The sequence below is a fragment of the Athene cunicularia genome, assembly GCF_003259725.1.
Source record: "Athene cunicularia isolate RWA chromosome 6 unlocalized genomic scaffold, athCun1 chr6_part1, whole genome shotgun sequence".
Lineage (NCBI taxonomy): Eukaryota > Metazoa > Chordata > Aves > Strigiformes > Strigidae > Athene > Athene cunicularia.
In genome coordinates this window covers 7,309,843-7,322,774 of record NW_020799105.1, presented here as the reverse complement: position 1 = coordinate 7,322,774, position 12,932 = coordinate 7,309,843, and the positions used below count along the sequence as shown (strand labels likewise).

The 12,932-nt window shown below is 49.1% G+C and overlaps 1 protein-coding gene across 2 annotated transcripts; it reads right to left on the bottom strand.

Moving 5' to 3' along the window:
* Positions 1 to 1,610: 1,610 nt before the first annotated feature.
* TMEM72 (transmembrane protein 72) lies at positions 1,611 to 12,684 on the bottom strand. 2 transcript variants are annotated; one of them, XM_026851648.1, is made up of 5 exons: positions 12,247 to 12,684; positions 8,281 to 8,347; positions 7,784 to 7,855; positions 6,927 to 7,066; positions 1,612 to 6,736 (listed from the first exon to the last, which is right to left on the bottom strand). In XM_026851648.1, exons 1-5 carry the CDS (start codon positions 12,314 to 12,316, stop codon positions 6,276 to 6,278), a joined length of 810 nt encoding a protein of 269 aa, XP_026707449.1. In that variant the 5' UTR covers positions 12,317 to 12,684; the 3' UTR covers positions 1,612 to 6,275. The 2 variants fall into 2 exon arrangements, with proteins under 2 accessions (XP_026707450.1, XP_026707449.1); XM_026851649.1 differs by lacking the exon at positions 7,784 to 7,855 and having other exon boundaries at positions 1,611 to 6,736.
* Positions 12,685 to 12,932: the final 248 nt, after the last annotated feature.

The following is a 12,932-nucleotide window of genomic DNA, read 5'->3' as shown; positions in this document are numbered from 1 at the left end:
GGGAATTTGCAACTTCTTTCTTATGGCACTTCTACATGAGAGATGTTGACAATAAGTTAGTCATATTTTTACACTGTGACCACATGCAGTCTCAATGTGAAACATATAACATGTCTGTTGCTGGAGAAGACACTTTGATTTCCATTTATGCAACTGATGATTTCTTCTGAGCTTGCAGATGCTTACACAAGAAAGAGATGCTGAGAAGGAATAATAATTAATTTGAGAGGAATAAGATGGCGTTCACTTTCATGCCTGGGCCTGGGTTTTTGAAGGGAAGGTGTGGCTAAAAGGTCTAATTCCCTTCCCAAACCCTTCCCTTCAAGAGCCTCCGAGATCAGCTTCCCTGCCATGCTGCCTCAAATGTCCAGGGAAGAGCTTCAGGTTGCCTGGCCCATGCAACTTCACCCCCCAGATCTGGGAGCATGAGAGGATCCGAATGTTGTAATATACCTGCACCTTCATGGACAGCCTCAGTCTTCCCGCGCACAGGGTATGAGGACATAGCTCTGCAGTGTGAGATAAAATGGGATGTGCTCCCTTCATCTGATTGTGCTGGGAGAGAGGCTTTTTCCCATGCTGGGGGTTGTCTCCTCAGTAGTCACAAGAGTGGAAGAGGTAATAAAGAACACAGACAAAGCCTTCCATCTTGAAAAGAAGAAATGTAGTGCTACTATATCAAATTCAGAAGTACTGTCAGTAGACCAAATTCCCCCCGAGAATTTTTGAGGATGGCTGAGTAGCCAATGTAGAAGAGCTTCTTCAGCTCAGTTCTGTGCGTAGTAAAACTCTTTTTGTGTACTTCTGTTTTCTCATGTTATTGAAGGAAGTAATAGTCTAGCAAAAAATGTTACTGAAAAAAACCTCTTTTTTTTTTTATGATGCAAAATCATTAGCACACCAGCAGGCATCAAGAGTTAGAAGGTGAGGTTTGCACCAAAACAACAGAAAAACTTTAGTTAGGGCTGCCATATAGTCTCCTTTTGCTGGGCATGTCCCCTGTGGCTGCCATCTTCTTAGCTTCTAGGCACAACTTGGTAGGTGTTACATCTTTCTGCAGTGTTGGAAGCCTCACCCAAAACTGCAGCTGCAAATGTGGCTCTCCAGGGAGAGCAAGCATAGGTGCAGTGGGTGATGCACCAGCCGGGGAGCAGGGTGCCAGCAGGGAGCTGGGGATTGATAAGCAAGATTGGGTATCTGGGCAAGTACCTCTTACAGGGGAGTTTTGGAGAGGGAGTCAGTGAGAGTTAAGGCAGGGAGGAACTCTGCAATAAAGCCACAGTATGTATAATTTTGTATTGCATGGGTTGTTCATGATATTTCTTTTTAAATAGCTCTTCTGAATGAGGCCAGCTCTGGGGTAGACAACAAGGTTGGGGTGGAGGAGAGGCTGGGCAGAAAGTGTTAAGGTGCTGTTCACAACTTTCTTCTGTGCTGTACAAAGTCCTCTTTAGGTACAGGCTGGAATGAGGAGGAACTGCCAGAAAACGTTAGTCTTCTGGTTTGTTTGGTTTGGGGTTTTTTTGGGTTTTTTTGTGGGTTTGTTGTTGGTGGTTTGTTTTTGGGTTTTTTTTTTTTTATTGTCTGAAATATGGATTCCCTCTTTAGTCTGTGATGCAAACACCTGGGTTGGAAAATCAGGTTCCTGGTGTTTTGCATAAAGCCTCAAAACAAGATTCAGTAAAGTCACATGCTGAGTGAATACCTGCCTAGAATTAGTTTCCTAAAGGTACCTTAATCATTCACTAGGATATAACCTAAGTGCAGTTATTTCACCAGTGGTATGCAAGCTGATACATAGCAGCTGGAAGCCAGATCCTGCTTTTGCCCACACCATGCCAAGCAGAGAAAGGAGCTGTCAGCTCTGAGAAATCCCAGGCAGGTTTGGAGCTGGTTTCTCGTTCCTGTAACTTCCTGCACAGCACAAAATGCAGGAGTCCAGCCAAAACAGAACCTGCATTTCTGGCCAAGCACATGGGAGAATCTCCTGAATGGGATGGGAGAAGGTTCAGGGCTGAGGAGTGGTAGGATTGCAGGTGTGTGAGCATGCAGCATTTGTAATCGAGCAGAGACAGGTCCTCTCCTTCATGTGGACATGACTCAATATTGTATTAGGAGCCACCCATGCCACTAATGCCAGTATCAGTGCTTGCAGCCATGAGTTGTTGCACATGCAGATATGAGCAGCACATCTTATTTTGAGTACTGACATTGCAGAAACTGAACACTTTTCTCTCCAAATGTACCTTATTTTCATGGGTAAACCATTCATACCCATGTTTCAAATACAGAGCAATGCTCTGAGAAACTGGGGCCCAAAGTCCCCAGGGGGAGGTAAGGCGTTTGGAGGGTGACTATCTAAGCAACTGACATGAGGAGGGAACACTGTGGTGGGCAGGTAGTGTACCTGCCTTTGGGGCTGTGAAACAACTACTTGTACTAGTGTGCACTGGAGGTGGAGAAGAATTGTAACTAAAGCCTGCACTAAAATCAGGTTTTAGTTCACTAAGTTGTGATGGGGGCTATCAAGTAGCATTGTAGAGTGTTTTTACTGCACATGTACATGCAAAGGAAGGATATTTTTCCTCATGCAGGGAAATCTTTGGAGGAAATTTTGAAGGAAACAATTTCTGCCAGGATTACCTCACAGAGTTTTACCTTACACATGTATTTCTTTTGGATGATTCACCTTGTTTCCTTTCAGTATGTGAATCCATAGGAGTTTATAGCTTTATACACCCATAACTCAGTGGATTAATCTCAGTGGATTAGCTGTATCATGACTAAACTGTAATGCAGGCAAAAATTTTAAAGCAGTGTTCATATAGTGCTGTGTGGACTTAGAGCTCAGGCAGCTCACATTCAGATACCACTGCACTGCACAGTTAATAACATCAAGCTCTTCCTCTTTTTCTTTTCCTGCAATTACCCTGCATATTTAATATACAGACCCCCCAACAGCTCTCTACAGCATCTCTGGTGCTTTCAATAGTCCCTGGGGTGACCCTCACAGCTAGAAGTAGGGAGAGGGGCCAACAGAGTAGTGCACACTTGAGTGAATAATCTCTGAGCCCTCTATAAAGTCATCTGACACCCCCTGAGGCTGAACATTTCCTCTGCACTGGGATTTTAAAGAAAGCCTGAGGCTGCATTTCTTTAAGCAGTTGAGCTGCTCTAACAGCCTGCTGCCTCTGAAAGAAGTGCTTTTATCCCCCATCCCCTTCATTTTGCGGCTGGCCCTTCCTTCCATTAATTTATTTGGCTCATTACCCAAGAAGATAGCCACCCACTTTTTTTTTTCCTAATTATTTTATCTCTGGTCTAACAAGCTCTGTATGCTGATAGCACATGGGGTGGGACAGGTAGTGAGGAGCAGAGTAGGGATGTACAAATGGACTCCTTGGCAGGGGCAGCTTAGCCCCTGTGGTAGGATCACACTCATCTGATGCTGTTTGGGGCACAACCTGGCTGCTTCTGGAGGAACATCTACTTCCCTGGTACTGGTGCAGGCTCTTGGCAGACTCCAGGGTAAGACAGCCATGAACCTTAACTGAACAGGCAATTAAATACCACAGAAAAGATGACCAGCTTTTTCCCAGTGTTCATATCCTGAGCCAGCTACCTGTATGGCTGGAGAATAGCCAGGCTGACACAAGGGAGCAGTCAAGAAAGAAACTAGTTCCAGTGCTGTCTCCAGGAAGGCTGAACAACCACCTCACCTATAGCTTCCCCCAGTGTTGCTTCCCAAGGGAAACCTACAATAGCTTTCAAAAGATGAGCCTAAAAACTGAAATATCTAGTTCTGCAGACAATAATAATTGCAAGCTCATTTTATACTTTTCACAGAGCAATGGAATTTGCTCCCCCACACACTTCAGGGTGCCATGGGTGCTCTCACTGCATTGCTTCTCCCCTTGCCAGCCGGCCCTGCTGCTTCACCAGAATGGGGCTGACTAAGGGCTGAAGGATGAAATTTATCACAGAGCAGCTGTCCCCACCCGGGCTGCCCTGGAGCTTTGCTTGGGGCTAGAGAGGAGGCTGCAGAAATGTGGTCTTTCTCTTGTCAGCAGATAGCTTGATCTATTGGGAGCAATGCCTCTTCAACAAACCTGATCTCTGTGCATATAATTAGTTATGCAATGTTCAAAGAAGAGCCTTGGATGATGCAGAAAGATGAGTTTGCTAATGAGAGTGGGTCTAATTGCAGATCAGATGTGTGATTGTGCTGGGGAGCCAACTCTGAGCACAGCCTCTCTGGACAGAATTGGCAAGGGTGGGTACACTGTTAGTATGGCTGGATCAGGACCTTTGTTGGCAAAGGTATGCTGTTTGGCCAGCAGCTTTAGAGGAGAATAACTTCATTTTTTAATGTGATGAATACAGTAGTTTAAGGGTGGAGCTGTATTTGGATACTGGGCTTGCTGCTATCAGTTGTGCAGTGTTAGTCTGTAAACAGGCACAATTTTCTGAAGACATTTTTGCATGTGCAAAACCTCCCTAAAGGCAGATGTGTACGTGACTCTTCCCCAACATGCAATTGCAGAGTGGAGGGTTAATTTGTGCAGCCAGAAGGAGGAGGGCTCTAATCCATATATCATGTTTAGAAGAGATTGATACCAGCTATCATTTTAAATCTTGGTGATGCAACAAGAAGCTTGTTATTTATGTCTGATTGTAGAAATCACAAGTGTGTGCAACCATTCATAAGCTGCTCCTGTGGACAAGTTTCATTATCAAACACAGGCAGTCAAATATTGTGAGTCACTATCTTCCACTTTCTTCCTTATCCATCTCTCAAATTAAGAGTCACTTAAAAAGCATTTATTAAAAAGTAGCACTGGGTTCTTATCTCAATTGCCTTCTGATTTTTGAACACTTACACTTTACATTTTCACACTTCAAACTACACTGCTTTCCTAAATGAACATGATGATTGTAGCTCGGAGAGCTGAGATTTTAAAAAGAAGAAATAATGTATTTCCAAGAAAAACAGTCAGCCTCACTGGCTTCTACCTTATAAATAGTCTAGCAGGTCTCAAGGATCTTCTTACCACCACTTCACCCCAATGCTGTGTGACTGGGCTTCGAGCAGTTACAGCTCTTCATCCCAGTAGTGGTGACAGTGTGGTCTCATGTCCCATGTCTGAGAAAAACTAGCCACCTAAGCTCTTTCCCATGTGCAGCCAAAAGAATTGCCTGATATTGATGAGAGCTCTTGGTGATGGTATCTGCAGGCACAGACAGCATTTGCCATCTGGAAGCAGAAAGTCTTAGTCCTCAGGTGGAAAAGAGCCAAGGGGATGAGTTGAACAGGAGAGAAATAACTGTCTATAGGTGAACGGTCCTCAAAAGGCAGAAAATATGGTAGGATTAAGACAGAGGTGAAGGGTTCACGGAAGATCTGGTACTGAGAGGACTGGTGGGACAACATTGTAACTTTATTATTGCCTTTGCCCTCTGGGACACATAATTAACACACCTTGGGAGTTACACGCAGTCCACTGTGCCAGTGCGGTGCTGAATCTCATGACCTGAGCTGTCACATCATCCCAAAGCTCTTCTAACCCAAGAGGGCTGTTGGGGCAGGGGACACCAGGAAGCCCCTGGGCCCTCCCTGCTCCTGTGTAGATGTCCCCAAGGGCAGAGTTGATTTCCCTCCTGAGCTCAGTGTGTCTCAGGAGAGGGCACTTAGTCTGTGCTAGCCCGCAGGGGTGTGCTTGGTCTCAGCCCACCTTTGAAATGATGTTCCGGGTGCCCTGGGCCTGCTGCAGCTGGTGCAGGTGCTGTAAGGGAACGTGCAGGCTGTGGTGCCCTATGCTGAATGTGTCACAAGCCCTGAGTTCTTCAACATGTAGTGAGAGGGGGCATGGTGGTCTCACCTCCTGCCAGCTGCTGCCTCATGGGAAGCATACGCCATGGCTGTGATGTTAGGCAGGAGCAGACTCTGTGATGTATAGTGCTGTAGCAGAGGGGTGACCCACATGTGAGGCTATGGGACCAGAAACCTTACTGTCCTGGCACTACACTGGCTGAACCACTGCCTGTCCTCTGGGCATGGCACTGCAGGGGCTGGGGACTGCCACTGGCCCTGTCACAAGGTGTGGGACCATGCAGTATGGGCAGCCCCCTGAAGAAGAAGAGACAGAGCTGTTACCCTGGAGGCAGGGAGGGCAAGGAGGGCCACCTCTTAGGGCCCTTTGGCTGCTGCCAAATGCAGGGAGAGATGCTAGTGTCAGGGATAGCAGGTCTGTCCCATCCTTGTTCCTGCTGAGGGCTCAAAAGAGTCCTGTGGAGCTGAGGGGAGCGAGGATGACAGGGGCATCAGGTGGAGTGAGGATGGGTGTTGTATCTGATGTGGTCTCTTCAGCCTCGCTCTCCAGGTCCTCCAAGCTCTCGCTGACAGAGGGGATGATCTGCACCACCTTCTCCTGGAAGTGCACTTGCTTGCGTGGGGCTGGTGGAGCTGCCGGTTGGGCAGGAGGTGCTGGAGCTGGGCCCCTGTCCTTACTACCCTTCAGGATGCTCTTCATATGGCCCAGCAGTGAGCAGTGCTGCTCCCTCTGGGCCCCATGGAAGGTGTAGGTCTGCTCAGTGTCACCAGCAATTGTTGGGGCTGCCACAGTAGCTGAAGGGTCCACATACTGGCCCGCCTGGGGTTGCGCCTCCTTGTGCCTTGGGTTCTTGCTCCTCTTGCTCAACAGGAAGTAGGCCAGGGCAGTGAGCACCAGCATGGACCCTGGGGAGAAAGCCATGTTGGCTGAGGGCTGCGGCAAGGTGAACAGCTTGCCAAGCAGTCCTTAGTCTAGCTATCTCAGCACCATCTGCAACCAGTCCATCACCCCCTACATCCCCATCCTCTCTGACCCTTGACAGATCATGTTCCTGTTCTACCTGCACTACTCCCCACCCCAGCACGGACTCCTCACCAGGGATGGTAACATGCCAGATGAGGACAGGATGCAGGAAACAAGCCACTGAGAGCAGCATGTACCCCAGGAATTTCTGGAAGCTCCCTGGGCGTCTAGCTCGCTTCCAGCAGGGCTGTGCCAGGGACTCAGGCTCATATCTGGGGAGAGAAACAGAGATCCTTGTGGGATGGGGCACCAAGCACATGGCAAGAAGATTTGGGCCTAACCATCACCCACCTAGATGTGCAGATCCTTACTCTGGATTTCCAGGAAACCAGTGTGTTGGTCAAGGAAGGTAAGCAAAGCCTGAGCCTCTCCCATGGGGGGAAGAGGCCAGGAGCTACATCTGCCAGAGGACAGCATCTCAGGCCATCTCTCCTTGGCGTGTTTGCCCACTTGGCCACTAGCTGAGTGCCTGTTAGCTGGAGTAAGATGTTGCCTCTAAGCTATCAGGGCTTCTGAATTTATGTGAAAAGACAGCAGAAGTGCTTAGCTTCTAAGAAGTACATAAGGATTTTCTACATTTTAACTTAAACTTCTGTGCTGTCTTTGGGAGGGAGCTGCAGCTCATCCTGGGGATCTGGCTCTTTCCTCAACTCCAGTCCCTTGTAGGGCTTCATAAGCAGATGCTGCAGACCAGGGTTTGTAGTGCTCAGCAACTTACGGTGCAACCTTGGGTTAAAACACATATTTAATTGGCTGTGGACGTGGCTCCACTTACCTCCCCCCTTCCTGAGTGCACTTGCCATGTCATTAGGGGCAGGACATTTGGTCTGGTGTTTGCAGCTCAGCTAGGTCTGGTGTTCCCTGTTAGGGGCAAGTTGCCTTAGGGAGGTCCCACCAAGGCTTGAGAAGACTGGACAGGGTCTACTCACGTGAAGCACATCTCCAGGAACAAACTGACAAAGAAGAAGCCTTCACAGACAGTAACTGCAACCCCTGAAAAACTGAAAGGTGGAGCTGTCAGGGGGGCAGGGCTGGGCTTGAGTATGCTCTCCAGGTGGCAGAAGAGGCATAGAGGGCCAGGATTTACTATCCAGTTCACAACAGTCAGTGTGCTGAGGTCTGAACACCCTCCACTCAGCTGGTTTGTGGAAGAGACTTCAAAGCCCTTCTGTCCCCAGGGGATCAACTTTCAGCCAGTGTCACCTCTGGCCTGCCTGAATCTGCAGTAGAAGGGGTGGGGGAGTAGCATCACTTTCTCTTACAGAAATAGCTTACTTTTCTGAAACTTAAATATGGAGATCTGAAGTCCTGAAAGCCTCAGACACTGCTCCCTGCTGTTGTTGCAGTCTAGTCCAGTGCTAGATATGGTGGAGGGGTCGAATGTGTCACTCCCGCTAGCTCTGACTTCAAGGGCAAAAATACTCACAGCAGATAGAAAGCCAGGCTTTTGAACTGTCCTCGCTGCAGAGTTTCTACGCCCACACCGATCAGCACTAGAAAGAGAAGGTAGGAAAGATGCTGACTGCAGGGTTAGTTCCTAATGCTCTGGTGCCCTACCAGCTTCCAGGATCGATGCCCCCGTTTCCCCAGGGGCAGGCAAGGCTTGCTCCTCCCATGCTAACGTTAGGACTGCCAGCACCTGTGATTCATGCTGACACACCAGCCCGGGGGGTCAGAGCTGAATGCTGGCCTTGACATACAGCCCAGAAACCCATCCCAGCTGCATCCCTATCACGGCAGCCTTGCCACTGTGTGGGCTGGCAGAGGTGCTATGTGGATACCAGCTGGCCTTGGACAGCTGGGAGAGGTGAGCAGCAGTGTCCTATTGTCCCTTCCACCTCTGCCATGCTGCTCCATCACGGCTGCCACAGGGACTTCCCTCCCACTGCCCCATCCACCTCTGCTCTGTCCTGGTCTGGGGACTTCTCTGCCCAGGTACCCCCAGTGCCCGTCAGACTCACTCCCCCGCCCGCTCTGCTCACTCAGGACTGCTGTACCCAACATGTGGCTTCACAGAAAGCTGTAGCCATGGCATCAAGATCCTTTGCTAGCCAAACATAAAAACATATAATGGGAGCAGGCAGGTTAAAACCAGGGAATGAATTAACCAGGTTAAAACCCGGCCAGCACAGCACACTGGGGAGTCAGTTTAAAGGGGATTAAGAGTATTAGTGAGGCTAAAATCTTCTCTGGACTCCTTATTGGGGGCCAATAGCTTCAGGGGATGGAAAATTTTGTTCAACATCCTTCAATTCGCTATTTCCAAAATGGAACACAAATCACTGCCTCGCACCAGCTGCACCAAGTTGGCCAGTACATGACCAGCTGGTCACAGTGCAGAAGTGCCAGTGGCATGAAGCTGAGTGGAGCCCAGGTCTCATGGCCAGGGCATCACCCTAGGCAGTCATAACACTCCTGTCTGCATTTGATATCTCTGTATCTCACTGAGCAGTTCCTGCCCATCCACTGGTGCTCAGGAATTTCAGTGCTGGTCCTGCTCAATGCACACTTGAGGTGCCGGTTGGCTTCATTTCTCTGAGTCCCAGCTGGTACCAGGCTCCCAAACAGGGATGCAGACCAGTGTCCATCAAGCCCACACAGTCAGTGGTCAACAGTGAGGGTCTGTGCCTGAGCACACAGCTCTCCTGTCCTAGCCAAGCAAAGTCCCATCAGGGTGCTGCAGTCTTGCTTTTGTTGCCTCTGTGTCACTTGCAGCTGCTGGCCCCTGTCAGCCAGGGGCATGCTCAGGGCCTGTGCACCACCCTCCTCCACAGACGCTGCCTCTCCAGCCCTGAGCAGAGGCCTGGGGAAATCAGCCTCATCAGAAGACTGTGAAGCTGTGTGAGCTGTGTAATCCTACATGCAAAGTATTGTCCTTTACTGTCTCGTGACTGAGAACCCTTCTTTATAATCTTCCCTACAAATGTGGAGTTCATTCATTCAATTCATTCATTCCCTGTGGATGAATGCAGAATTCACCAGCTTGCTGTTACGCTTGAGTCTCTGCTCTGGATGGGGAGGTTTCCTCATTTTGCACAGCTTCTGCTTTATCCACAAAGCTATTTGGATGAAGAATCTGCAAGAAGCATAGAACTCTTTCTGAGGTGTTTGTTTGGACTAGTTGCTGCCTTGATCTGGATCTTGTCCAAAGCATGTGGCTAAAGGCACATGATTAGGAATTAAGTGGTTGAAAGCATGAGAATTAAGAAATAAGTAAGGACTCTCTCCTAGATGCAGAAATCATAAGGCCTAAAATCTCTGAACTACAGAGATGCACCAAACACTGCAGCAAATAGCAGGGCTGTTTGATCACTCTTCACTGACTTGCCATGAGGCTCTGCCCACAGCAGGGCTGTCTGATTTCTCACACACAAGAAACCCTGTAGCCCCACCATTGCAGACAGCCATTATGCTCCCGGACCCTTGGGGAAGGGGAGGTTTTTATTATGAGGGTAACCTTCTGTGTTTGCAAGCAAGGGATGGAGTTGGCCAGGCCTTCTCAGAATCAATTAGTGAGGCTGATGCACTCTTCTCTCCCTTTCATAGTTGTTTTTTTTTTAAAAAAACAAAACCCCTGAGATCCACTTCTGCATGGTTTCCATTTCATGCAGAAACCTCACACACCTCATCAGGCACTAAACACTGCATCAAGCTGTTTTCTTACTCCATTGAGACACATAGAGGAATAAAACACAGGCACGTCTCATTCTTCACTGGCCTTTTTGAAAAGTCAGGTGATACTGGGAATGCATCAGGGCTATGGAAAAGCACAGAGATCAGTAGTACAGCTGTCTGTGCTCTGTGATGCTCAGCAGAGAGACAACTGCACTGCTCATTTCAAGAACTACAGAAAGAGGTGCAGGTGATGCAAAATGATGAAAAGAAAACAAGCAGGAGAGATATATTACACTAAAACACTTCAAAATTGTAAGCTACTTTCAATTTTGCTGTTCTAGCTTTAGTTTTCCCGTGGCAACAAGCTCATGTTTTCTCCCAGGAAGGTCTCTATGAGTTTCCCTGGAGATTTAAGAGAGAATATGACCAGCATGGGCTCATATGAGCCCGTGGGGGATGGGAATGGAGAAGGGAAGAGATTTGCATTTGCTGGTTAAAGCTGTGTCCCAGCTCCTATCTGTTATAGTCTCATCATGATGTGCATTTATCTACTGGGAGTTTATAAATCCAGACTCCAATCTCTGCCCATTATCAGTCAGTTAAAGCACATTCCAGAGTACAGCCTGCAGCATTCCAGCTGGGCTTTGGGTGTCCTTGGGGACCTGTGCTCTCTTCAGCTGACCTGTGTGCCTTCTACTTTGCCCCTAACTTGAGCAAAGTGTCTCTCATGGCTGTCTGCAGTTTATAAAGGAAATGCGAAGGTAGGAGGGCCTGCTGTGACCTACTCTGCAATGTCTGAATCTGAAATTCCTGGGGGTCTGACACAGGAATCACAGACACCACCTCAGGTCACCTCTCACCAGGAACCTCTGGTTCACACCTCCAGCCTTTAGGCAAATCAGGCACTTTGATCTCTGCTTTACTGATGAGGAAACTGAGGCAGAGAGCACAGTCTGTCCTGTCCCATAACAGTGAGTCAGCAGCAGTGCCAGAATGAACTCCTGAGCACTCTGTGTTAGTTGTTTCCCAACATCCCATCCAGAGATGTCCCATGTGAGAGTTCTTCTGGGTGAGGTGCTGTGCCTAAGACACCCGGCTGAAAACATTTGCATTTCACCTGAAACCAAGTGCTTGAACGTGTCACCAAACCCAAAGAACGCTGGTCCCAAGCAGCCCCTGGCAGCAGGTGAGAGGATGCAACTATGCAGATGGGTTAATTTATAATGTTTGTACTGCATCTATAACCTGAACTTCTTCCTGAGCCTGCTCCCTGTTGGGTTGTTAGTGAGGCAGAGCAGTGCTTAGGCAGCAACTGTGCCATGATGGCTGGGACCTCTCCATCCTGCCTGGCACACAACATCTCTCTGTGCACAGCACAAGGAGCTCCACCTTCATTGTCACAGAGTAGCTTGGCAGTTTTCACAGCCATGAATACTTTGCTTTTCAGTCTCATTCACATCTTGCCTGTGCCCATGTCTGTTTTACGGGAATATAATTCAGTTTTCCACTTGTGCTTTAGATTGTCCTCTGCCATACTGAATGCTGTTTTTTCCTTTCTGATGTCTCACTGTGCCTCCCACAGCATTTGGAAAGAACCTGGCCAGGCACCCAGAACTCTCCCTCCCTGGGTCTCAAAGCAAAAGTGAGTAAGTATCCTTGTCCCCCTTGTAGAATGGGGCAGTGGTTGCTCCTGGCCAAAGGCAGGGAGACTGCTCTGGGGTCCCAACACCCACTCAAGTGCCTTTTAATACCAAAGAAAAAGAGAGCTCACTCTTACCTGCTGCCGTGGAGATGCCCAGCAATCGGCAGGTGTACTCCAGGGCACTCCAAAATGCCTTGTGCCGCATGGTGAAGAGAAGAAGACTGTGGTGCCAAGAAGACAAAGCTGCTCTTCAGAACTCCTGCCTCATGTGTAGCCCAACAGCTCCCAGCCGCGCAGAGCCTCCCGCGCCCAGGACCCAGTGACCTTCCTGAAGGGCCGTGCTGTGGGACTGGCCACCTCCACCGGGACTTCCCAGGGGAGGGTGGTCGAGGAGTGAGTGAGCTGCCACCACAGGGAACCGGTCAGCACTGCTTCCCGCTGCTCCCGTGGGGGCTGCGGAGACTTGGCCTTTTCCTGCTTGCTTGCTGCTCGCTCGTGTTGCCGGCCCGGCAGTGATTAATGATTGGTAAGGGGGGGTGCGGCTTTGGGAGCATTTGCACCCCTGGTGCACGGCCTTTCCTGCTCCCGAGGAGGAGGCTCTGGAAGCCCAAGCTGATTAAATGCATGTGAAGTCATTAGTGCTGTGCAGCTCCCGGCAGGTTAACCGTTTGTGAGGATGGAGATGTTTGTTCTTGGCGAGAGAGCGCACATCTCTGGCAAGTTGCGAGGCTCCCAGGGCACCCCAGCCCTGCTGCCTCCTGCAGCTGAGCCCCCCTGCTACAGCTGCCACTCACCATGCAGGTTTTGCCGGTCTCTGACTA

Excerpts from the sequence above, each read along its gene's own strand:
- TMEM72 (XM_026851648.1), bottom strand. The coding sequence starts at position 12,316 with ATGCGGCACAAGGCATTTTGGAGTGCCCTGGAGTACACCTGCCGATTG. Across the intron at positions 8,348-12,246 it reads GGGCATCTCCACGGCAGCAG|TGCTGATCGGTGTGGGCGTA; the intron begins GTAAGAGTGAGC and ends TTCTCTTTCTAG. Across the intron at positions 7,856-8,280 it reads AGCCTGGCTTTCTATCTGCT|TTTTTCAGGGGTTGCAGTTA; the intron begins GTGAGTATTTTT and ends TCCACCTTTCAG.